Genomic DNA, 24,945 nt, shown 5'->3' on the forward strand with positions numbered 1-24,945 from the left:
CAGGAAGTTGATCCATTAGTCAACAAACACGAACCCAGATGGAGGAATATTTCAACGCAAAATGAACATGAGGGCTGGAGGAAAATATTTCGGTGAGTTTCATACGGCTGACGCCTCTTATATGCGTCTGTTTTGTCTGCTATAATCTCGTTAGCACAGTCGTGTGCTGATAGCTAGCCTCTGTAAAGCCGTTGTTTGCCAAACTCCAGTAAAATGAAAATTCTGGTTTTAAACGATGTTACAAGAGTCTTTCTCGTCACTAAAAGGTTTAATTTCTCCCCAGACTGGCCTGACTGACGACATGAGACACCCTCTGCTCCTTATCAGCCTCTTTCTGGCAGGTAAAAACAATTTGCACTGTCAGTTTCTTTCCTCCTGTTTCGACAGCTGCGTTCAAACAGTTCAAACAAAAGCAGAGTTTCAGTAGAGTCTGTACTGTGGGAAATAAAACAGGTCAGGGAAGAGGAGCCGCGGTATGCCAAGCACGTTTATAAAACAATTGCATTTCAAGCAGATAGCTCGTCTTAGCGGCTCTAAAACCTGCGAGGCTGCATTCCCGTCTGTGCTCTGACTGCTGAGTGAGGTGCTGCCTTCACGGACTCCTCCCTGGCTCCGACAAGTGAGCTCTGCGGCTGACGCAGAATGATGGGGAGCGGCTGTTGATTGTCTTTATTTGACTGGTTGCCATTTGGTGTTTAGCTTATGGGGATGGGTATTTGAATGCAGTATTGCTAGGAAAGGGTGTTAGTCATGCATTTACAAAAGGCTTATTATTGAAGTCGATACTTGGCTAATAGTTATGAAAATATGACTTAGCACAATAGTTGTAAGTATTTAGCAGTGTCAGCCCGCTTTGTGTATCTGATACAACAAAATAAAAATGGCATAACCTAAGTAAGCAAAAGAATCTTACTGTAGATGTTTAAACTTTTAAAACTTAAATGGTTCAAATAAATATAAAATAGAAAGAAAAATTACATTACCTTTATTCTAATTTCTTCTTTTTTCCTTACGTATTAGCACCAATTAGCTGAACCTCTGCTGAATTAGATCAGTTACTTTGAAGGGGATGAATATATATGCAGTCACTTATTTTACATTACATATTTTTTATCTAATTGACATTACTTTGTATTGTTTTGTCAAGAAAGCCAAATTATATTGATCCTAACTGATTAAGAAAATCAATAAAGGATAAAACATCCATGGGGGTTAATATATTTTATAGGCACTAAATATTTATATATAGGCGTTAAAAAATAACCTAACGTCATGTGATTTGTAGCCTTTTTCTACTCCAGGTGATTTGAACGTTATCTCGTCCTTTCTTTAATGAAGTTACATTAATACTCCAAAAATACTGTACACTAGGCTACAGGGGTAAAAATAACGACTGTATCTGGAATCACTGAAAAATTTGGCTGGTGACCCACCCCCCTCCCTCTTGTTTTTTTTTAGACTATTATTTTAATGAGCTAGAGATGACACAAAATCCATCTTGGTACATGAAGACAATGTTGGCATGACTCACAGCTCACAGCCAACACAGCTTGCACCAAGGTGTTATTTGCTTAAACTTCTATTTAAGCCTCCTGAAAATAGGTATGCATTGGTTGGCAGTGGCTCAGAAAAAATAGCTTTAAACAGTTGCATTACTTAATCAGGGTATGTCTGCTTTGCATAACTAACTACCCTGTTATAGAATGGGGTAGTTAATAACCCCATTGTTGATTAGAGAAATCTTCCAATAATATATTTATATAACACATACACCACAGTATGGAAATTGGCACAAAACACTCGGTCTGAATATAAGTCTGATGGTCTTCTATGATTTTATTCTTCTCATAAGTATTGTGAGGAAGCCAGGCCTCATTTATATTTTTCCTCTGTGCTGCAGACATCCATCATTCAAAATATCTTCGGCATGAGCAAACATAAAAAGCCACAATGTGGATACTTCCATTTCACTGAAAGTCATTCTGCTGTAAACACTCCAAAGAAAATTTAAACAACTTGTATTATTCTGCAGATATAAAATGCAGACAAATTTGCTTAAAACTATTTCCAGTAATTTTAAATTAGCATTCAATATCGATTTCTTGGAAAGACTTCAGGCTATTCAAACTTTGGTTTTAAACTCTTCATCTTTTACAAACAAGTAACTTCATTATTCTACTGGGGTGAAAATGGCATCCCATTGTAAGAGTGCATCAGATCTTATGGGTGATGAAAAGTTGATTAGAAATACTTGCTAGCTTTAATAATAATAATAATTCTTCTTTTAAATCCAAACCAGACTCTATATGCACCCTGGTTCACCGTAATACTTGAAGGACTTCCAGTCAGTAAAGCATGCACATATGAATTATTTGCATAAAATCTATTTAGGGAGACACCGATGCATCAGTTCAGCAGTAGTGTGAGCTGATATGTCCTGTTTAGAGATAGCGGAACATATGCAAATAAATGTGACTCATACAGATGTTAGTTACAGATGTGTTTGGCATGTTACATTAATTTAGAGGGTGCAAGTCAGTGTACATAGTTGCTGATTCAGAGAAGATGCAGCAGAAGTCACCCACTGGACAGATTGGTTTGCTCTTATTTAAGGGTGAAAATTTTTGGTAAAACTATTTTTTCTGCAATATTGTGATTTAATATTCAATTATTTTTCAAGTTCCTCATCTTATTTGTTTCTTTACAAACAAGCAACAAATATTTCTGTCTCATAACAAACACCATATGGAGTAGATCAAGCTAAAGCCGGACGATTTTGAAATATCTAACTGGAATTATTTTGACTCTTTGCAAATTCTATAGGAAGTGTTGTACTGAAGGGAATGAATGGAATGTCTTTTTCATTTTTAATAAGACAAACATTTACAAAAACAGGAAGTAGTTTTTTTCTTGCAAATTTTTTTAGAGTAAGACTCTTAAATGTTTGCATGATATATGGAGTGTAAAATCCCTGCCTCAATGAATATATTAAACTAGAATTTTGAATCAAATGTTAAAAATATTGCAGTAGGATATAATGCAATTTAATATAACTTAGAGAAAAACAACTGTCCAGCCTACTTTACTCATGGAAAAATGTGGAGACAAATGTAAAAATGTGCAAGACTTACCTTCAAATTCCACATAGCTGATATAAGCAGCATTCAGTGTGCACCACAGTTTTGCTCTCATCCACTGGGTCTGTTTGTGGAATAGAGCTCGGCTTAGTTTAGCATAGAGTAGATAGGTCGCAAGATTCAAAATTCACGTGGTAATAAATAGAAAATAATACAAAGAACATAATCCTTTTAGGGGTTGATTTGCTGTTTATTTGCTTCCTGTTTTGAAAAACTGTTGATTTAGTAATTAGATAAACTGTCATCAGTCTGAACCTGGTGTTTTATTTTGAAAGTGACTAGATGCTCTGTGTGTTTCCATGTCTGTCCTTCTGTTCGGGTCAATCTGTGCAGATGCACAGAGCACTGACCCAGCTATGTGACCGCATCACTTACTATGAAAACCCAAAGACTGACTGGAAAGAGAGCGTGTCGCTCCAGAGCGTAGGGTGCTGATGAACTATGTTGGACAATAGGCTTTACACTCTCTTCAGAAAGATCAGCAACATGCAGACATTCAGAGAAGGATTACAAACAGTTTAAATACAAAAAGGCTCATAGCTCATTATGAAAACAAACATGAAGAATTGGTATCCCTAGTACCTCTGATTTTAAGATTTATTGTATCTCTGCTTACATTATGTTTGGTTCTAAACATTTAGTGTATCCATTACTTTTGAAATCAATTTTCGCATCCAACATCACGGTTTCTCTCTCTTACCTGGCATAACAGATTGTTGGATGCATAAAATGGAAAAGATCCAGCAGTAAAGATCTACTTTAGCAAGATGAGTCGGGGAAATAAATCTCAGGAGTGAAGAAAATGTTTAATTTGTCCTTTACATAAGCGTTATTTATTGTTGTTGCTCATGCATGAAAGATCTGCTTATCCAGCACTCTTCCATATAATTTAATATTTATTTGCCTTCTGTTTCCAATTGACATAAAAAATATTGATCCAACTGTTCTTAAAGCTGTTTGAGGTTTATGTTCTACACCTGTGCAGAGGAGGCCTCTTGCAGACATCCTTGTGTTTAATTCCCAGACAGATTAAACAATATAGCAATATACAAAATAGCAACATATCAGTCCTATTTGGAGGGCATCTGTACCAGGGGTGGTGGTTTACTTAGTGAAGGCATATTTCCGACATATTAGGGTGTGTAATAGAACGTACAGGTTTGCAGGGACTGGAAACATGCATAATGGCAGGGTTCCCCACTGGCATTTACAATGGTGAAGGAAGTCATTGTTAGTGCTTCTGAATGGGTGATAGGTGGGAAGAGACAGCAGGGTGGGATGGGCTTCCCACATTCCAGGGCTTACATGGATGACATGACACTGGTGACCACAACAGTACCTTGTACAAGAAGGCTACTAGAGAGGCTCAATAACAATCTTGAGTGGGCGGGTATAAAGATCAAGCCTAGTAAGTCCACCTCACATATCATGTTGTGTTTTTGGAGCTCTTGTATTGCAGGTAAACAGCACCTGAAGGCATCGATACTCGCTGCGTCACTCGTGGGTGTTACTCACTCTGAGTCATGACTCTTTCTGCCTCTGCTAAAAAAGAAAACAGCTATTGATATTTTTAATCAGGCATTGAAACACTTGTCCTGGGAGCCCGAATGTAATCCATCTCACTGTCGGCTCTTGTCATTTTATCCTCTGCTCCCCCGGTGAAAACCGTGTAAAAGCAGTCCAGCGAGACTGATCAGGACCATATTGATTTGATTCACTGTAATTTATTGGCCAGAGAGTTCTTGTGTGGTTGCTTTATGTGCCTGTAAAAGAATATTGAAAAATTCAGCCAGGGTTTCTCGGTTTGAATCTGTAATGCAACACAAACACAAACAAGAGAGAGGACTGGCAGCCAAATACAAAAACAGAATATTTTTCTGTTTTCTTCACATACAGAATACAAATAGACAAACTGCACACAGCAGTAAAATCTCTGAAAATCAATGCATCTTTACAAGAATGCCTCTGAAAATTGCCCATACACCACTTAATCTTCAGACGAGACAGCCAGTGTAATTCAACTTGGCTCAACTTAAGTCAGGCTAACAAAAACACAAAATAGATGTTTAGCTTGGGATCATTTACAGTCCAGAAAACATGGAGTGAAGTCTAGGAGGGAGGAAAGAGTGTGTACCTTACTAATGGCTTTTTACCCCCAGAGCCCACTCTGTGTTTATCTATAGATTTAGTCCTCTGCTCTGCTCAAAGAAGCCCTTATATCCTTTGCTTACGCTCTGATACATTAATTGAAAGTACCGTAAAACTTCTATTAGTTGCTCTGGCTTTTGTTTACTTCTTTCTATGAAATTACCACACCTAGGTTAAAAGGCTTTTAAAGCCAAAATATGTATAATTTCCACACTGAAATGTCTATTGAGTAAAACCTAACTGCCTTAACAAGGTGGCTATTGTGACAGATGTAGCATACACTATATGGACAAAAGTATTCAGCCATCTGCCAGTTACCCATATAATAATATTGTATTCAAATACATGTACTTTAAAATGGAGCTGGCCCCCAAGGTTTTGGAGAGTTTCTGTGGGAATGTGTGCCCATTCATTCTGTAGAGCATTTTTGAGGTCGGGCACTGATGTTGGGCAAGAAGGCCTGGCTTGCGAACTCCGTTCCTGTTCATCCCAAAGGTGTTCAACAGGTTTGGGGTCAAGGCTCTCTGCAGGCCAGTCAAGTTCTTCCATACCAAACTCATCAAACCATGTCTTTATAGTCCTTGCTTTGTGCCCTGGAGCACAGTCATGTTGGTATAGAAAAGGGTCTTCCCCAAATTGTCGCCACAAGTTCGAAGCATAGCATTGTCTGAAATGTCCTGGTATACTGAAGCATTAAGACTGCTGTTCACTGGAAATAAGGGGCCTAACCCAAACCCTAAAAAACAGCCCTAAAACATAATCTGTGCTACACCAAACTTCACAGTTGGCATTGACACAATACAGTCAGGCAGATAATGTTCTCCTGCTGTCTGCCAAACCCAGACTCACCCATCTGACTGCCAAAAAGAGCAGCGCGATTCGTCACTCCACAGAACTAGGGCTGGACAATTTACAAAAGTAATCTAATTTTTTTTCCCAAATATTGTGATTTCAATTTAATATGTGATTATTCTTGGGTTGATCATGTACTTTTTGACGAATTCAAGAAATGAATAATTCTATAAATAAGACCATGTGTATTGAAAACAATGAAATTATTTCTGGAGCAATTAATACATCATAGCATGAATCTGAGTATGGGGGTGCAGCAAGCTTTAAGCTATAAAGGAGGCAGCTGGGATCGGGGAGGTGAGGCTGGCTACCAGCCCATCACAGCTGGAGCCTGACTTTCGTGAAGTAACGCTAGGCTTCATCAGTTTCAGACAGAATAAGCTAACTAATTTTGCTCATATTGCAAATGTGATGTTATTTGCTTTGTTTAAGGGCATTATCATTATGTCCCTCATTTTGATTAAGAAAAACATACATAAAACACAAATAGGAGGATTTTTCTAAACCATTATATGAAAAACTGACACTTGAATGTTTGCATAATGTGCTTGAAATCTCTGCCGCTGCAAAAAATTTATTTATTAAACTGGTATTTCAAAACATTTCAAGTTAAAGAAATATTGCAACTTCTGCGATTTGAAAATTGCAGCAGGCCATATTGTGATTTAATCTAATTTGCGATTGATTGCCCTACACAGAACACATTTCCTCTGCTCCACCATCCAGTGTTAGTGTGCTTTACTCCACTCCATCCAATGCTTGGCATTGGACTTGGTGGTGTGAAGCATGCATGCAGCTGTTCGGCCATGGAAACCCAACCCAGGAAGCTCCCACTGCACAGTTTTTGTGCTTACATTAATGCTGGTGGTCTTCAGCTATAAAATCAGAAGAGCGTTTGCGACTTTTACTCACCATGCGCCATAGCAGTCATTGACCCTGCTCTGGGATTTTATGTGGTCTTACGCTTTGTGGCTGACTTGCTGTTGTTCCTAAATGCTTAAACTTTTAATGATATCACTTAAAGTTCACTGGAATATCCAGCAGGGCTAAAATTTCATGGACCTCCCTTTTGCAAAGGTGGCATCCATCACAATGACACATTTTGTGTCACAAATGTTTGCACATGGAGACTGCATGGCTAGGTGTTGATTTTATACACTTGGGACTGATTTAAACACCAGAATTCAATAATTACCAGGGTTGGCCAAATACTTTTGTCTACATAGTGTATTTATCATTTCTGTGGAAAAGCTGGATGTTATGTCAAAGGAGCATTAGCTGCACCCTGAAGCCGTTGTTCTGTTGCTCTATTTCATTCATGTCATCTCTTGCTTGCTTGCGATGGACAACCATTATTTTCTACCACTGGCTATGCCTTTGTTGTCCAAGCATTCCCTGCAACCTTGTGCCCCCACATGACATTTGCTGGTCGAGTAGAAGTACCACCTCTGTTTCTTGCTTCTTGTTTTGAAATAGGGACTCTGTTTGATTATAAATAACTGGCATAAGGAGTGTTGACTCACTTTAGATTTATGGATGAGTCTCACATACTTGGGAAGAAAAGCTGTTAAAAGTGCCCTTTCTTGTTTGCAATGCAAGCAGCTCACAAAGGATCACTTGCAACGTTCACCAGGAAGCCTACTTTTAACAGCTTTTCTCTTTCATTATGAGAAACTCATCCATGAAACCTAAATGGTGATATATTGTTTAGTAAAAAAACACCTTTTTTGGTGTTTTTGTTGGATTAAGTGCCCCCTGGTGGCGTAATTTACATATTGTGCATTTAATTATATTAAAAAGATAAAAACTGAAAAACAAAATTGGAAATTTACCACAGAAAGAATGTTTAATTAATATATTGATAAACAAATGAAAATACAAAAGACTGATTTAATTTCTCTGTGTAGGATGGCTCATCTCTGTTGTCCTGCTGCACTGTGGGGGTGAGTGGAAGAGACCCCGTTAATATATTCAGTAATCATAGACACATCAGACTTTTTTTAACTGTTAAAAGCAGATATTTTAGCATCAAATTCTCATGTAAGAGATGGAGAAATATATATTTTTTCATACTTTCAGCATTTATTTCCAGCGTTGAAGCCTGTGCAAGCAGTAGAGTTGTCCCTGACCTTCCTGTCACTCACTGGAGTTTTTATTTCTGCAGTTTTTATCCAAGCAGGAGAGTCTGCGAGGTTGTGCTCACATTCTGTGGATGCTCACACATGTATGAGTCTCCATCTGATGTTCAACCTTCTTTCTCCCACTGGTGCCATGCTGTTCTAGTATTTTTCTGTCTTGGATGGATTTTTAACTTCATCTTAATTTGTTGTATCTTGCTGCATTTTCTCTTTATTTTTGATCGTAGACTTTTTTCAGGGCCGTATTCATCTCACAAACAAACAAAAAAAGGTGCATATGCAAACCACATGATCTGAAAACCATTTCAGCTCTAAGTGCTAGGGGCCTCTGATCGAGACCTATATGTAGTTTAGCAACAAAGTTAAAGAGTTGGGGCTTTTAATTGAGATAGGCTTTTATTTTAAGTGATATGGTAATTAACTGAAGCATGAGTCCTGTCACAAGTTACCTTAAAGTAATGATTCTGAATATCAAAAATCACAGCACTAGTTTAACTGAAAACAGCCCATTTTTATTATTAGTATCAGATATTGTGAAATCACTATGACACTGCACTTTTTGTAGAAGTTGCGCAAACTGAATCTAGTTTTGACATCTTTGAATACCAGAGTTTAGTCCGGTGCTTTCCAACCTAGCATTGGGCCACAAACTGAATCTTAGGCCTTGTGATTACTGGTATCTTGGTGCTGAGATGATCAATGGGTACAAAACATATAAAGAAACAACTAAAAGTAATCTCACCAGTCACCATTTCTTTCCTTCCTGGCTTTGGTTTCTGTGTGATAACATTTTCTCATTTTCTTCGTATGCCCTCAAACACTTATTTAAATCAAACCATGATAAAAGCTTAGAGGGAAATCATCTCCATGGAGCTGCACATAACTCAGAAAGTGAAATTATAAAACCTAATATTGCTTGTTTTGTATAAGAAAATGAGTCATAAAGTTTTACACCTGTTAATCTTAAACATTTTTGAAAGTATTTGTGTTTGGAACATTACTTTGTGGGTGTTTTGCTTCCTCCACCAAACTGAGATTTGGAAAATCTATTGGATTGTTTGCCCTTTAATTTGGTACAAACATTCATGTTCCCTTCAGGGTTGATAAAAATCACTTTGGTAATCTCATTTTAATCACGCTGGTGCCACATTCTCACAGAGTCTGAAGTTTTCTAACAAAATACCTGCAAAACATAATTAACATTTCATTCTGCTTTATCAGTTTTTTGTTCTCTTTATCAAATTACAAACATCACCTTAATAGATATTGACATACAGAGCTACAGAGCTTGACTTGCACAGCTAGTCTGTTTCCGACTGTTGTGACGACCTCTAAGTTTGAACTTTTTGGGACCTAAAATGTAATTTAAGAGGAATAATCTGAATTTGAACAGTGCTACTTTTTTAGTAGGGGTAAGCCAAATATTATAGAAGAGAACATGGGATTTTTAACTAAACATCATTATCTGTGAGCTCATGATAAAGAATGTAATGATACCTTACAATACAGTTAAGGATTCCAGCCATCCATCCATCCATAGTTGTTACAAGTATAAACAATAAACTGATCTTACAAAGTATGTTTTTGGCTTCTTTGTAGGATATTAAAAGTGACATTTCATGAAAGAATAATGTATTTATTGTCAACTAACCAAACTCAAATGTAAAAAAAAAAAATTACTATTTTAAAAGATGAGTAGAATTGTTGTTTTGAATTTTTATTTTTAGAGAAATGTGATGAAATAATCAACATATATATTAATATGTTAAGAGAGAGCAAAATAGTCATATGAAATTATAATAACAATTACCCAAAGTAGACAACACCATGCAATACAAGAATGTCAGACAAAGATTTGGTTTATACAGTGCTTAACAAATTTATTAGACCACCTATCATATTTTTCTCAAAGACCATCCAGCATCATGAAGTGCTTTAATGGGGACTCTTTTTTGAACAGGAATGAGGAATTTCAAACTGAATTCACCAAAATTTGAGCCGGCTCACTGGGCTTCTCTGAGAAGTCAGAAATTAATCAAGCATAACATTCAACCACTAAAACTCGTTTTTCTGTTCAGGAATGCAAGTCAATAACTATAATTTGACATATTAATCAAGAAATAATAATGTGCTTTACTATTTTTTCAGTTTTTTTGTAAATCAGTAAATTTGAAAATTCATGGTTAACAATAATAATTATATTTTAGCATTAAAAATATCATTTGGGTTAAAGAGCTGCTACATATCGGTGTATTAACCATTGCAGAAACATAAAAAATGATTTTGGTCAACACCAATGCTGTTAATTTAGGGCAGCTGTGGCATAAACCTTACTTTGGTTAGGGTTAGGATGGTCTAATAAATTTGTTAAGCACTGTACATCCAAAAAGGAGACACAGAGGTACACATTCAATTAATCCCTGCCCCATTTATTTATCATTACCATCCAGCTTTCTTACAGATATAAATCTCAGCCATCACCCTCATCTTGCAAAAATTAAAAAGGTATATTCATATCATTCAAATATATAATTCTGTGTTACTAAATTCATCTTTTTTACTGTTATTAAAATATAAATAATTCTAATCAGGTTTAGCCGTCAAAAATAAATTTGTGATTTTGTACCTATTTAAAATAAAATTTTTTGTTTAAGTGCAATATGTTAAATATTTAATATGTAACAAATGATATATGGTCATGCATTTTTTTCTGTAAATAAGAAAATGTGGTTATGTACAGTATGCTATCACGAGTTGGGTGTTTTGTTACATTCCTTACGTTTAATATTTTGTGATGTAAAAAAACTTTTTCTGTACCCTTACACAATATGAATATGTGTCAAATAAGTCTGAATAATGTATATATTTATTTTGCTCAGTAGATAGATCTGGTCATCTCTTAACTGGAAGGTCAGGGGTTTGATCCCCAGCTCTTGCAGTCACATATTGATTTGTCCTTGGGTAAAACCCCAATACTGTGTCATTTCTGTGGGGATCTGCATGGATGGACTTAGCTAATACTGATGGCCACTCTACATAGTAGCCTCCACCATCAGTGTGTGAATGTGGAGTGAGTGGGTGTGAATGTTAAGTGTGACCTGATGAGTAAAAGTATAAAAGAAGTCAGACAACTAAAAAAGCCCCATTCAAGCTTAAGTTCATATTCTATTTATCATTTGCCTCTGAAAAGTCATGGCATGAAAGTATTACTACAACCCCAACTCCAAAAATAGGGTGGCTGAGTAAAATGTAAATAATAACAGAATGCAACTATTAGGAATTTCAAAATAGTTTTCCATTTTGCCTCAGTCCATTTTAAATGAACTTTGGCCCAGAGAAGACAGCAGTGTTTCTGGATTGTGTTCGCATTTGGCTTCTTCTTTGCATGATACAGCTCTGACTTGCATTTATGGATGGCACGGCCAACTGTGTTTGCAGACAATGATTTCTGGAAGTGTTTCTGAGCCCATGCAGTGATTTTCAGAACACGATCAGGCCTGATTTTAATGCAATGCCAACTGGGGCTTAAAAATCATGAGCATCCATTATTGACCTTCAGCCTCGTCCCTTGTGTACAGAGATTTCTCCAGATTCTCTGCACCTTTTGGTGATGTTGATATTTACTGTAGATGGTGGGATATTCACAATCTTTATTTTACGTTGATGAACATTTTTTTGAAATTGTTTCACACATTGCCTCAACTTTTTTGGAACTGGGGTTGTAAGTCAAAGCTACAATTCTTCCATCCATTTGTTATCTTTACCACTTATCCAATTAAGGGTTATTGGGGCTGGAGCTGATCCACCTACCACTGAGTGAATGGCAGGGTACAACCTGGACTGGTCACCAATCAGATACAGGGCTGACATATAGAGATAAACAACCAGGCACACTTTCCTCTACACACAATTCAGAGTCACTTATAGCCTAATGAGCTTGGTCTGTGGGAGGAAGCCAGAGAACTGTCACATGCAAGGGGAGAACATGAAAACTTAGAAGGACTTTGTTCGATGAGGATTTGAACCAGGAACCATCTTACTGTGCAGTGATATCACTGCAGCCCAACTCAAATACTTCAGAATTAGTGTTTTATAAATAAAAAATACTAGAAACTTAAAATCAAACTCATCTTGTCTATGTCTGATGAACTTCAACACTATTTCTGTCTTGTGTATTTCTTGTTTAGTACTCCTCACTGCCAATGTGCAGGCTCAAGACCAGGTCCAGATCCAGTTCCAGACTGACCCGGTGCTAGTTCAAACTGGCACTGAAAGTGTGTTCACGGTGCTGACGGTGTCTCAGGTCCTGTCTATAACATGGAAGTTCCAGGGGGTCACTCTGGGTCTGTGGACAGGAGGAACCTCTCAGATAAACACGGTGCCCCAGTTCCAGGGCCGGATAACCATAACCGCCACCCAGATGAGGATCGGCAGCTCCCAGCTCCGGGACGCTGGAAACTACACGGTGGAAGTGGACCCCCTTGACACAACGGGCCTTGTTGCTAACTCCAGATCGATACAGCTGAGGGTTTTTGGTAAGAGACAAAGAGGAAGAGGAGGATGAGGGAGGGGAGGCGAGGTGGTGAAGTGTGCAGGAGAGGGAGGTTTCAAGGGAGGAGATAATGTTAAGGAGGAGCAACAAGTAGTAGAGAGGAGAGGGAGGATTTGGGGAGTAAGAGAGTTAGACTAGGAGGTGTAATGAAATTAGTGACCCGTCGTAGGCGAGAGAAATTAATGAAAAAGGAGGAGGGGATGGAGCTGCAGGCTCAGGGCTTTATGCTAATTAAAACTCATTTGATATGCAGCTCTTATGCTCTTAGATGCTTGATTTTAAAGTAGTCTGAATATGTCATCACATACAGTACATACAGTATCTGCATCTATTTATATTTAGAGCTGTAATGGGGCCTGGACATCTGAGGGTCTCTTTTTATTTCCAGGAGGGATGATGCTCAGTGTTTTTCAATCCCTCTTACAACGACAATAATGGCGTTCAAGGGTGACCAAATTGTCAGAAGCACTAGTCTATTATTTCTCAAAAGGTCAAATCCTCCAAACTCAAAAACAGCAAGTCTGTATCATGAAACATCCCTGCTCTTGAGCACGACTCTCAACCTCCCACTTGTTTGTAACTTACAGCTGAATCCTAAAATACTAATACTTCTGCTGACTCACAGGAAAGAGGAAAATGTGCAAAAACACAAGTAATTAGAGCTATTTTGTTGTTGCTTCGATGTTTTGGTTGCTACCGAGGTCCTCTCTTAGTCACAGCCTCCTCCGTCCTCTTCTCCCTCTCCAATTATTTAACTTCGGCTCTCCGCCAAGAGGCATCTCGGCTACCACTCACACCGTCTGCCCCCTTACTCACCATCTGTGCTTCTGTCTGAATCCTGTCCCTTCTCAGCACTCACTTGCTTTGATTACAACAAATTATCCTCAACAGAATCATAAAAACTGTCCTCTATTGTTTTGTCACTCTAACTTTTGTCTCTTTGTCCAGAGGAAAAGTGCCGTTAGAGACCTTTTATTTGTAATTCAGCCTTTTGGTAAAACTTCCTTCTCTCTCCTTGTAGATGCAGTGAATGGGGTGACTCTGCAGATTCCCACTGTGGCAGTGGAAGCAGGAAACGTGTCTCTGAGGTGTACGTGGACCTCAGGGACAGAAACTGCAGTCCAATGGGGGAAAGACGGCGCAACCATCACTGCTGACTCCAGGATCACCATCTCAGACGGCTCTCTGGTCATCAACCCGGCCAGACGGAGTGATGCCGGAGAGTACACGTGCACTGTCAGCAACCTTGTCAGCGGCCAGACGGCCACACAGAGCCTCACCGTCTTTTGTGAGTGAACATGATGAGGACAAGTGGCAGCTAATCTGCCTCAGACACTACAAATAGCACTAGCTTATCAGTTATCCACTGTACAATGTGCTGAACAAGACTGGACATCTTACTATAAGCTTATTGAGCTGCTCCAGCTTAGACTCGATCACGTCCATATTTCTGATGTGAAAAAGTCAAACAGAACTCTCCAAACAGCCAGTCAACTTGACAGTGAAATTGTTCAACATCATTAGACTCACGAAAACATTTCTATGACTGGATAAAACACATCTTTTTTTAAAATAATGCATAGAAAGGTAATTTAATTCCTTTGAAAGCCTGAATCTGATACCTTCACTTAAGGGACTGTTGAATTCTTGCAGTATGATTGATGCACATAAATTTAGAGGTGAACTAAAGGCCATGGCAATTCATTTATGACTCTGATACTTTTTCATTAATTTAAAACATAAAATGTCATCTCAAAGTTTCGTCTTTTTTCCAGAAGGCACTTTTAAATCAAAGACATGTTCCTATTATAATATCATAAAATTAAATGAAAAATACAACAAATTCATTAAAAAGCAAAAATAATCAATCAGAATAACTGTTGACTTACATTTTTATTTAGACATGCAAGTTCTGTTTAACTTTTTTTTAAAAGTTTAACTAAATTTTGCCTCTGTTTTTAACCAACATTATCATGTACACAGCTTCTGAGTCAAAGTATAGTATAGATACACCCCGTCAAATATTACTCCAAAAAGCAGAAGTTGTTCAGTCATATTAATAATTCAGTAAAAGAAGTAAAATTTTTGCTTTGAAAAATACTTCAGTATTCAAAATGATTTTAAAATAACCTCAAAACGTGTCTCACAATGCATGTGTGCAGGCAAGAATTGGCATTAACACATGTGAATTTTCCTTCTGTCATGCACCTGAACTGTGAAACAGAAAGATAATACTCATTAGAGGCCTTAATGTGCCTTCTTAGGTTTGTGACACATTTTTGTAGGCCATGGAAAAAAAATTCTTGAGCTAACATTGGGTTAAAGTTAGCAAGTAACAAGAACATGCACAGAAATGCAGTGTAATTAAACGTGTGATACAAACATGGGCTAAAAGTAAAAAGTTTTCCCCCCAAAAAATACTCAAGTGAAGTACAGATATTTAGAAAATGTACTTACTGCAAGTACAGTACACATGTAAATTTTCTTTGATACTTTTCTACCACTGGAAGCTTTAGAAATATCATATGAGGTTTATTAATCTTGCTTGTTTTATCCTTAAAATATAATGAATGGAACTGACAGACATTATGATATAGAATGCAATTCAATGTGATACCATAAAGTACAATACAATATGGTGTGATTTGGTACAATACGATAAAGTGTTCATTGATATACCATAGAATACAAAATTATGTGTTGTGATACGATATGATACAACATGTTGGAGTGCAATGCACTTACCCTACTGTACCGTAGAATGTGAAATCATACAAAATGACGCAATGTAGTACGGTACAATACAATGAAAGTATGCAGTTTGATACCATTTAACCATAGAATGCAAAATGATACGATATGCTACGACACAAGACAATGCAATACAATATGATAGAATATAGGGGTGCACGAAAACTAACGGGCCGATAACAGGAAATTATTACGTCATTCCAATAAGTCCGATATCATGACGACTAGCCTCGATAACATTTATATTTTTGTCAGCACGGCAGTGCTGGCGTTTGTCTTCTTTCTCACGAGACTACACATTCCGAAACAGCAGGTGGCACCGCAGTACACGACCTGCTGTTAAGCACCAGAGAAGAAGAGGAAGCAACCCCTGTGCTAAAATACTAACAACACGGTGGCTTTATTCAGTATTTACGAGAAGGATAACATGACCGTGTGTGTAGAATTTGCCCTGCAAAGGTTGCAAAGAGTAGAAAGAAGTCCTCGACGGATCTTATAAGTTACTTAAGAGTCATCATCAGTTACGCTCCCATTGATTACTATGGTGTTCAAAATTTCGAAGTCCGAGAAAAACTGAATGGGTGCGCGGATCATCACCAAAATCTAATCGATTCTTCCCTGTCACCATCCCAATATTCCCTGAAAGTTTGGTGAAGATCCGTCTTTCCGTTCTCGAGTTATCTTGTACACATACAAACAAACAAACAAACAAAGATACGGAACCCTTTACATAACGCCCTGCCGATTTCATCGGCGTGGGTAATTATATGGTACACTGTATGTTTGAATGCAGTGCAGTAAGACACGCCACCCTACCATAACAGAATGCAAAACAATACAAAATAATACCATACCATGCCACGTCACGCCCTGCCACGCCACGCCACGCCACGCCACGCCACACCACACCACACCATTCCATCATGCCTTGCCATGCCATGCCATGCCATGCCATGCCATACCATACCACAACACATGATACCGTACCATTCCATTACATACCATACCATACCACTGGGAAAATTTGTCTTCTACTCCTCTCTCCACAGTAACTGCCTCCGCAGTATGACCCATAAATAAAATTAACCCAACAACAATCTACTTATAAATGGAAAAGCACATTCTTATAAAAATCCCCCACAAACAGGTTTACAGGGAATCAAGTGCTAAAAACTATGATTAAAAGTGTTTGAACAGGCTAAAAGTAGGTTGCTGATGATAAAAACTCAGACAAAAAGAAAGATAAGTTTTCATTACAAACACCAGAAGAGACTAAAATGTCTGTGCTGGACTGATGGATGTTCAGATTCTGCCAAATTTCTCCAATGTGCGTATAACCTTATGTCTGTCAAAACAACCAGAGAAAGCAGGAGGAGTAGTCATGCCTGAGTGAGACAGAGAGAGGAGCTGATAGGTAGCTTGAACCTACATCTCTTGTCTGTATTTGAGTGGTAGTCTTTACATCAAAACAAACCAAATGGTGGTAGACTTTCCTCTGAACTGATGAGAGGGTTAGACTTGTAATATTAGCTGCTGCTGGTGTTGTACAGTAATCCTCCTCAACAGCTGTCTTAAAATTCCCAAACCTTGTAATAAGTCCCATTAGTTAAAAATATTGATTCAAAGTTGAAATTTGTGTTAAATAGGCGAGATAAAGCTAATTAGCAAACTAAATGAGGTGGCATATGGTTAAATTATGGTGTGTTTAATGATGGCTCCAAAAATTGACTGCTTGTGGGGAGAAAAATAAAACCCAATCATGATTTATTCAAATGTAACATGAAGACAAAAATTCTCAGTTTTTGGTGAGAAATCTGAATTAATGCCGTTGTTCAAAGAGAAATGTTTTAGGTAACAATATAAATAGATATACAGTATGAGTTCAGTTAAGTACATGTTGTCTGGTCTTTCCACCAAATAATTCACAAGTTGTTCTATTGATATTATTACTATTATTGATAGTGTGATTATTAAGGAGTACAATAGTACCAGTATCATACAAATCAATGATCTTTATCCCAAAAGTCAGTTTTTCAATCTGTTTGTGTTTTCATAATTTTATTCTGAGATTATTACAAGTATTGATGGTGCATTATGAGTATATATTTAAATTTTACTTTTTATCTGATTAAGTTATTTTATAGGGAAAATGTTATGATTAGAGGTGAAGACTAAGATGTAAGGATTGTTTTGTACTAGAACTGGGCTAATATTTTTGAGTGTTTGTCCATGAAAGCTAGACTAAACCTGTGAAGAATGAAAAGAACAAAATGTGAAAATATGTTTGTCTAAACTTCTAAAAACAGCTGACAAAATTAGCACTACAAATAACAGAACTACCAAATTATGTAGTTGAATTTAATTGAATGGTTGCACTTTATATTCATAAAAAAGCATACAGATCAGGCTGCAGTACTGTTTTACTGACTGCATCTTTTTTTAATTCAGTACTTTTTAAGCCCAACTGAGTTTCAGGATTTTTATCACACAGCCTGAGGTTCTACTGTAAACATGATTTGTTTAGACACATGTTCAGAGAAGTGGCAGCTGGTGTGATTTAGCTTTGACGCCCTACCTGATATAGCAGAGCTCCTTCATTACCTGAGAAATATGCTGATGAGATCAGGGAAGGCTTATCAAAATGTTTTAGCCTTGTGAGATGATTTAAACTGGTTATTGACAGAATGATAAACCCTTTGGCAGAATTCATAATCTGAGCTTTAGAGTCAGCATTATTTGGAATACAGATGAACTGGTCAAGCTGGTGAGCCAAATGTTTTTAGTGCTGACGTCCTCTGATCTCACCACAACAGATGGCCCTGACACCCCCGTGCTAACCAAGGAGAGCCCTAAAGACTGCGTAGGGACAGGAGATGTGCTGGTCGGACAGACGGTGCGTCTCACCTGCTTGTCCGACTCGCTGCCCCCTGCCCTGTTCACGTGGCAACGTGACGGACAGACGGTCGCGTCTGGTCAGCCGGACAGCGGGGTGCTCAGCCTCGAGACTTTCTCCACTGACGAGAGCGGCCGATTTGTGTGCACGGCCAGAAACAGCATCACCACTGGGACGTCGGAGAACAGCACTGTCCTGACCATCGTAGGTGAGTTATGGCGGATGCTGACCTCGCTGTGAGTGATTATGATGACGGTTGGTTTTAGACTCCCTCCCTGTATCCGTCTTCACGACAGGAGAGGGACAGAAAGTATCTGGGGAGATTGATGTAGTGGGAATGTGGGCAAAGTCATTCAGTGACATTCACACATACTCTCTTCTCCTTTATTTTTATTTCTCCTCTCTGTCTCTGTTTACCCTATCATCCTTTTTAAAAATCATCCTCTCCCTCCTCTATCGTTTGTCTGTCTCCACTCCAGACTCATTATCTTTATTAATTTTCCCCCTCTGACACCATCCTCTCTGTTTCAGACATATGTCTCGATGTTGGAGAAGTGGTGGGGATTGTGATTGGCTGTTTGCTGCTGATCTTAATCATTGCACTCCTCATCTGGCTTATTGTCTTCCTTGTGCGACGAAGGAGGGGTAAGTCTGTGTGGGCTGTAATGGGCATTTTGTTCTTCCATTTATTGTATATAATGCGGAGTCAAACACTTTTGAAAGATAAGATGTAACTTTATTTATCCCAAGGGGGGCTTGATTGGCTTTTTAATTATCCCATTGTCCTTTCATATGTTACATAAGAGCTCAAGCATGTTATCTTGCACTACAGTTGTAAACAGTTTTTCTATTTCTATTGCAGAACAACAAAGGGAAACTGTGCTTGTGCCTAAGTCCAACCCAAATCCCAGGCCTATAGTAAGCCGCTGTAAACTTTTCATATGATTCACTATTGATTTTGTGTTTATCTCGTCCATGTGTCGGTGCTTTTCACAAATTAACCCTCTCCCTTCATCCCTCTTTTGCTGTCTCTCCTTTCTCTTCCCTCATTCTTCATCTTGTCCCATTAAGCCTCCAGATCCTCGACCTAATGGTGCGAGGGATTTGGGCCAAGGTCCCCAACCCCCTCTCTACTACACAAACACACGAGCACGCCGGCCTGATCTCTTAAACTCAGTGCCACACGAAAACCGCAGCAGCCCACAGATGCTGCAGATGAATGGGCTGCAAAACTCCGACATGCACCAACACAATGGTCGCACGGACACAAATAGACTCCTTCACAATTCTCTTCACAACAGCAGTTCATTTCCGCACAATGGGATTGACAACCCAGCCTTCACGCGTGCCGATGCTCAGAATGTGAGCACATTCCCAGTGCAGACACAGCAGCAAGCCCCAAATGTTCTCATACAGGGTGGTGCCCAGCAGCCGGCGGTCCATGTCAACCTCAACACGCTGCCACAAAGCGGCCAGCAGAACAATAACAATGCGCAAATGCCCACCATTCACGTCAATCTGAACTCATATCCAAACAACAGCCAACAGATTCAGCAGGACACCTCAGCTCCTGCTACGAATACAGCCAATAATAACGCTTTGCAAACAAATACAGCCAATAATATTATTCCGCAAACGAATGCAGCCAATAATATCGCTCCGCAAGTGGAACCAGGCTTAATAGAGAGGGTGCTTGTAAATCCCAGAATGCAAAGTGGGCGGACCTTTCATATCGACCCTGAGCTGAGTGGTCATGTAGAAACAGGTCGCCAAGATCAGCCTGCGCTTATACCAACTGGATTCACACATTTCAACAGTAATAACACTTTAAGAAATGCAAATACGCAGACTTACAGGCAGGACCCAGGGCCTTACCCTAGTTATAACAGAGACCCAGGTACCCATGATACCTCTGTCAGCTCCTCATCCCCGCAACAGATGCCATGGGATCGCCTCAGAGGGACGCCTGCGTATCCAAACACACCTCAAAGAGGAGAAACATCTGACACAACAGACTACACCACCCATCCTCCCATACGAGAGGCAAGGGCACAGAACAGACCTAGGGGCAGGACCCCTCCGCGAAGACGAGATGCCGAATCAGTGGACAGACAGGCACGTGGCCGATCAGCTGATCGTCGCGTTCCAGACTCTCGCAGTGTATCACAGCTTGATACGGCTCGCCACACACAAAGAGAGGCTGCTCTGCGAGACATCAGAGCATCTCCTGGAAGCCAGACCGCCCCCAGGCAGGAAGCCACCCGCAGCTATAACCCCCAGGCTATCCCTCTCATGAGCCAGCAGCCCTCCGCTCTGTCACAAGGACTGATGACACAACAGGGACTCACAGCCCTGCACACTGCAGATACAAGAGCTTTGGCCGATCCTAATCACCTTCCACAGACACACATGGCCCCGCAGCACAGAGCAGAACCAGTCCAACAAACACCACGAGGTCTGGGCACGCACACGCAGCCTGTCATACAAGCAGCCAATCCACCTCGCCAAGCAGGCATTGCTCCAACTCTGAACCCTCCTGCTCAAAGTAATCCCACTGCCCTCACCCAGGCTGCACTTACAGCCCACACTCAGAGGGCTCAGACATTTCAGAATCGAAGACAACAAACTCAGGCCGCCCTCCTTCACCCTGGGCCACAGGCGCAAGCTCCTGCTGCTGTGGCTCAACGGCCACCAACTCCTCCACCTGTGATCCCCCTTGCTCAGTTTCAAACAATCCCAAAATCGCACCACAGATCACCAGTAAGGGGAATTCAGCCTCCCAGACCTCCTGTAAACATGCCTGTGGCTCAAAGACATCAGCATGTACAGCAGCGACACAACACGCAGCACCATCACGCCACGATGCCCGGCAACCATCATCACCACACAGGAGGGCACAGGCATGCACACACCCACGGGCACCATGCACACCCCACACAGCCACGACAGGTGAGTGAGACATATTTTGAAGGTTTAGAAGTGCAGCAAAATGGTGCACATTCTCCTGTCTAAGATGTGCACTTAAAGTCTGTCATGTCACACTGTGCATCCTGTGTATGTTTGCAGTTATAGTCCTGTTTCCACCTGCACCGTCTCCTCTCCACTGTGTGCTTTTGTCTGTAGTTTTCATTTCTTGAGAGAAGCTTGACAGCTCTTGGATGCTGCATTTTCACGATTGACAGTCATCTCTGTGCCATAAAAATCTATTTAGACTTGAGTGTTTGTGACATGGTGGCAGCTTTTTTTTAAAAGCAGCATTGTGTGTCAGAGGTTCAGCCTCTTCTTCTGCATGACATGTTGGCAATGAAGGGCTTGTTGTGTCTTTCCTGCAACAGGCTCACAGAGGGAGACCGAGATGATGACAGATGTCAGCAGACTACACTCCACGACTGTCCCACATCCTCTGACACAAACAAACAGCTGACAGACATGATCCAATATACCACCAAGCAAGACTGACTGCACAAGGTTCTGCACTCAAAATAGCTGTCATAGATTGGTATCTAAGCACTGAAGTCAGATATTTTTTTATAAAAGGAATGAAAATGTCTCCCATGGGGATAAAAGAAAGACTTTTTTCTGTTATATAGGCCCTAAAAAGAAAGGACAAATTATCTTAAAGGACGTAGATTTACTAAATTAAATGTTTGAAGCTGAAGGATATTTATATAGAGTACTCCCCAGGCTGCATCCTCTCTCCCTAAACACACACACCGCCACTGAGACCCACATGTATTGTTCTGTTTTGACTTGCACAGCTCAGGTCATGCATCAAACTTTGCCAGGAGGCTGTTCAGAGAAGACAAGCTCAGTGATCCATAGCTCTTGACCAAGCTCACATCCGCTCCACCATTCATCATAAAAACTAAACAACACCACCTTGACAAAATGCACTTGAGATGCTCACGTGAATATATCTGTGTATCTAGGAAATAATAATAATGACAGAGAATAAATGAGAAGGGACTCATTGTGCACAAGACAGAGCTCTCCCCCCCGGGAACACTGACAATTATGAAGGAAGAAAATTAGCTGTAGGGGTGGTCCTCATGTACATGAAACTATTTATTTTGTGCCTGCTGTTTACAGATGCCTCTCATGACACCACTCAATTAAGGGGATTCGCCTCAGTGGCGCTGAGAAGTAATGCTCAGCTAACTATGAAGAGGATCCACGAATGGATGGGCGCTTATTAATTAAATGCTTTTATGTGACTTAAACGACTTGGAAAATAATCACACCCGCGCATGAATGAGGTCAGCACAAAGACCTGAACGGCCACGCTTTCTGCTGAAAAAGCAGAGAGGAACAATTTGCACAGTGTCACACAGTCAAATATGAAGGAATGTTATTATTAATTTTACAGATTATGTTAAAGTGATTTATAATGTTTCTGTTCCTTTTATCACTCAGGGGAGGTTTGCATCGGTCATTTGAGTTGCATCAGTTGATATTTATATTATAATTTACTGACTAGTTTTATCAAATTCATGAAGAATATCAAGACTAAGGCTAATGATTTCCAAACATTTTTTTCCATAATGAATATTTCTCTGGCATTTTGCCTTTAATAGACAGGACAGCTGAAGAGAGATAGGAAACACAGAGAGAGAGAGAGTTAGAAGACATGCTCCAAACACCAGTCAGAACCAGGACCAGCTGCTATCAGTGCTGCAGCCTCTTGCTCTACCAACAGCAGCCCGTTTTTTTAGCAACTTTTAAACAAATCCTGACACGACGAATGCTAATGCATTGATCATACTAACAGGTCAAAACTCAGTCTGCTTTGTGCATTGTCCATAAACATGCTGCACCAGGAACTTACACAAGGTGACATTTTACACAACGCTGTGCTGATTTATTCATAAATCAGTGCTGTTGGTCACCTGTAACATTTGTCAGTGGGTTTTAACTAATTTTAAAGCGACAAAAATTGTCGTAACTATTAATTAATTATTTGGAAAATGCAGAGTTTTCCCTGAAAAGTAGTGATTTGGAGATTGGAGATTTTGACCCAATGCCTGCAATAATTATCATCAGCATGGTCACTGTAGCTCAATGGAGGCTAATGCACAAAGGCTTTTTATACTGTTTAAATTTTTACAAGAGCACGAAATGTATTTTCATCTGCCACTAAAAATAGTTCCCAACAAAAGCACTTTTTACTGCTCTGTAAGTAGCATTTCTTTAGAGATTCTTGATTAATGTCCCAACCCAGGGGAAGCATCCTTAGGAGGGCTTCATAGCCTGGGAAGACCTAATTATTGTATGAGAGTCTGGTATGTAGAGGATTTCCTCTTAGCTTCTTAGACTTATCCAATCCTTACTCTTCCTGAATATGTGCCTCATGTGAACATCTGCACTGCGACTAGCTAACAGAACTTGGAGAGTATCTAAACCCCGGAGTTTCAGCTGAGGTGCATCTACCCTGAAATTTCACAAAATGCCTTTAAAACGTCATGGAGAGGGCTGTCCTCTTTGCCACATAACCATTCAAGGCAGACCTACTATGAGCTACCTGAGTGTGAAACGATGATACATAGTCATGTAGAACAGCAGTCCCTGACCTTATTTGCACCACAGACTCGTTTAATGAAAGACAAATTTTTCCTTGAACAGACATCAATGTGTGGGAATAAATACAGTGAAATATAATGGCACAAATGACATTAAAACAAAGTGCAGATAAAACATAGTGTTGAATCAGTGGGGGCTTAAACTTTGGGTATTGTCACAGAGACAAGTGTCTGGACATGTGTTAAGAGGTCAAAAGGCACAGATAGTTGACATAACAGAAGAGATTCTGGTCATTTTTAAAAATAAAACATCCATCAGACGCTTGATGGTCAAGAAAATGGAAATTTATTTAAAAACGTATTTTTTTCTGTGTAGCCCAGTACCAATGACCCGTGGACCGGTACCAGTCCATGGTTCAGTGGTTTGGGGTCGCTGATGTAGAAGTTTGTATGCTAATTTACCCATAACCCTAGAGTGTCACAGGGATATCTCTGATTGGTGGAGCCTGCTGGCTGCTATGGGTGAAGTTGACGTTAATGGAAAAAGTGGGTGGTAACTGTTTAGCTCTGTGACAACGGATGGAACCACATAATAATGATCCTTAACAGTTTTGGGAAAATTGCCTTATGTTTCTTGAAACAAATCAATGAGAAAATCTCTTATGAAACCATGTCAAAAACATAAATGAAACAAAAGCACTTAAAAGACTCTCAGACAAATTCACGACCGAATGTAAACAGCTCCACAACCCACTTTTGGGTTCTGACCCACCAGCTGATAATCACTGGTCTAGACTGTATTCTCTTTTGTGGTCTATTATTTAAAAGACCAGCGCTAATCACCATGAGCCCAGCACCAGCAGTATTTAGCCCTGTTACAGTGGTGAGTAAAACCTGCCTTTTAAGGGGGCAGGACTCTTGAGCAGATCCAGACTCATGTTGACAGCCATCGTGCTGA

At 39.6% G+C, this 24,945-nt stretch overlaps 1 protein-coding gene across 1 annotated transcript; it reads left to right on the plus strand.

The window, feature by feature from the left end:
- On the plus strand, positions 1-24,945 carry si:dkeyp-97a10.3. Its single transcript, XM_041792574.1, has 9 exons — positions 1-92; positions 284-341; positions 12,463-12,810; positions 13,849-14,115; positions 18,392-18,679; positions 19,003-19,116; positions 19,334-19,389; positions 19,543-21,420; positions 21,807-24,945. The coding sequence occupies exons 2-9, from the start codon at positions 302-304 to the stop codon at positions 21,828-21,830; spliced, it is 3,015 nt and encodes a 1,004-aa protein (XP_041648508.1). The 5' UTR covers positions 1-92; positions 284-301; the 3' UTR covers positions 21,831-24,945.

This window comes from Cheilinus undulatus, linkage group 8 (assembly GCF_018320785.1).
Source record: "Cheilinus undulatus linkage group 8, ASM1832078v1, whole genome shotgun sequence".
NCBI classification, from domain to species: domain Eukaryota; kingdom Metazoa; phylum Chordata; class Actinopteri; order Labriformes; family Labridae; genus Cheilinus; species Cheilinus undulatus.

Bases quoted from the DNA above. Each gene is read 5' to 3' on its own strand.
- si:dkeyp-97a10.3 (XM_041792574.1), top strand. From the start codon at position 302: ATGAGACACCCTCTGCTCCTTATCAGCCTCTTTCTGGCAG. The intron at 19,117-19,333 runs GTAAGTCTGTGT...TTTCTATTGCAG, and splicing joins CCTTGTGCGACGAAGGAGGG to AACAACAAAGGGAAACTGTG. The intron at 21,421-21,806 runs GTGAGTGAGACA...TTCCTGCAACAG, and splicing joins ACCCCACACAGCCACGACAG to GCTCACAGAGGGAGACCGAG.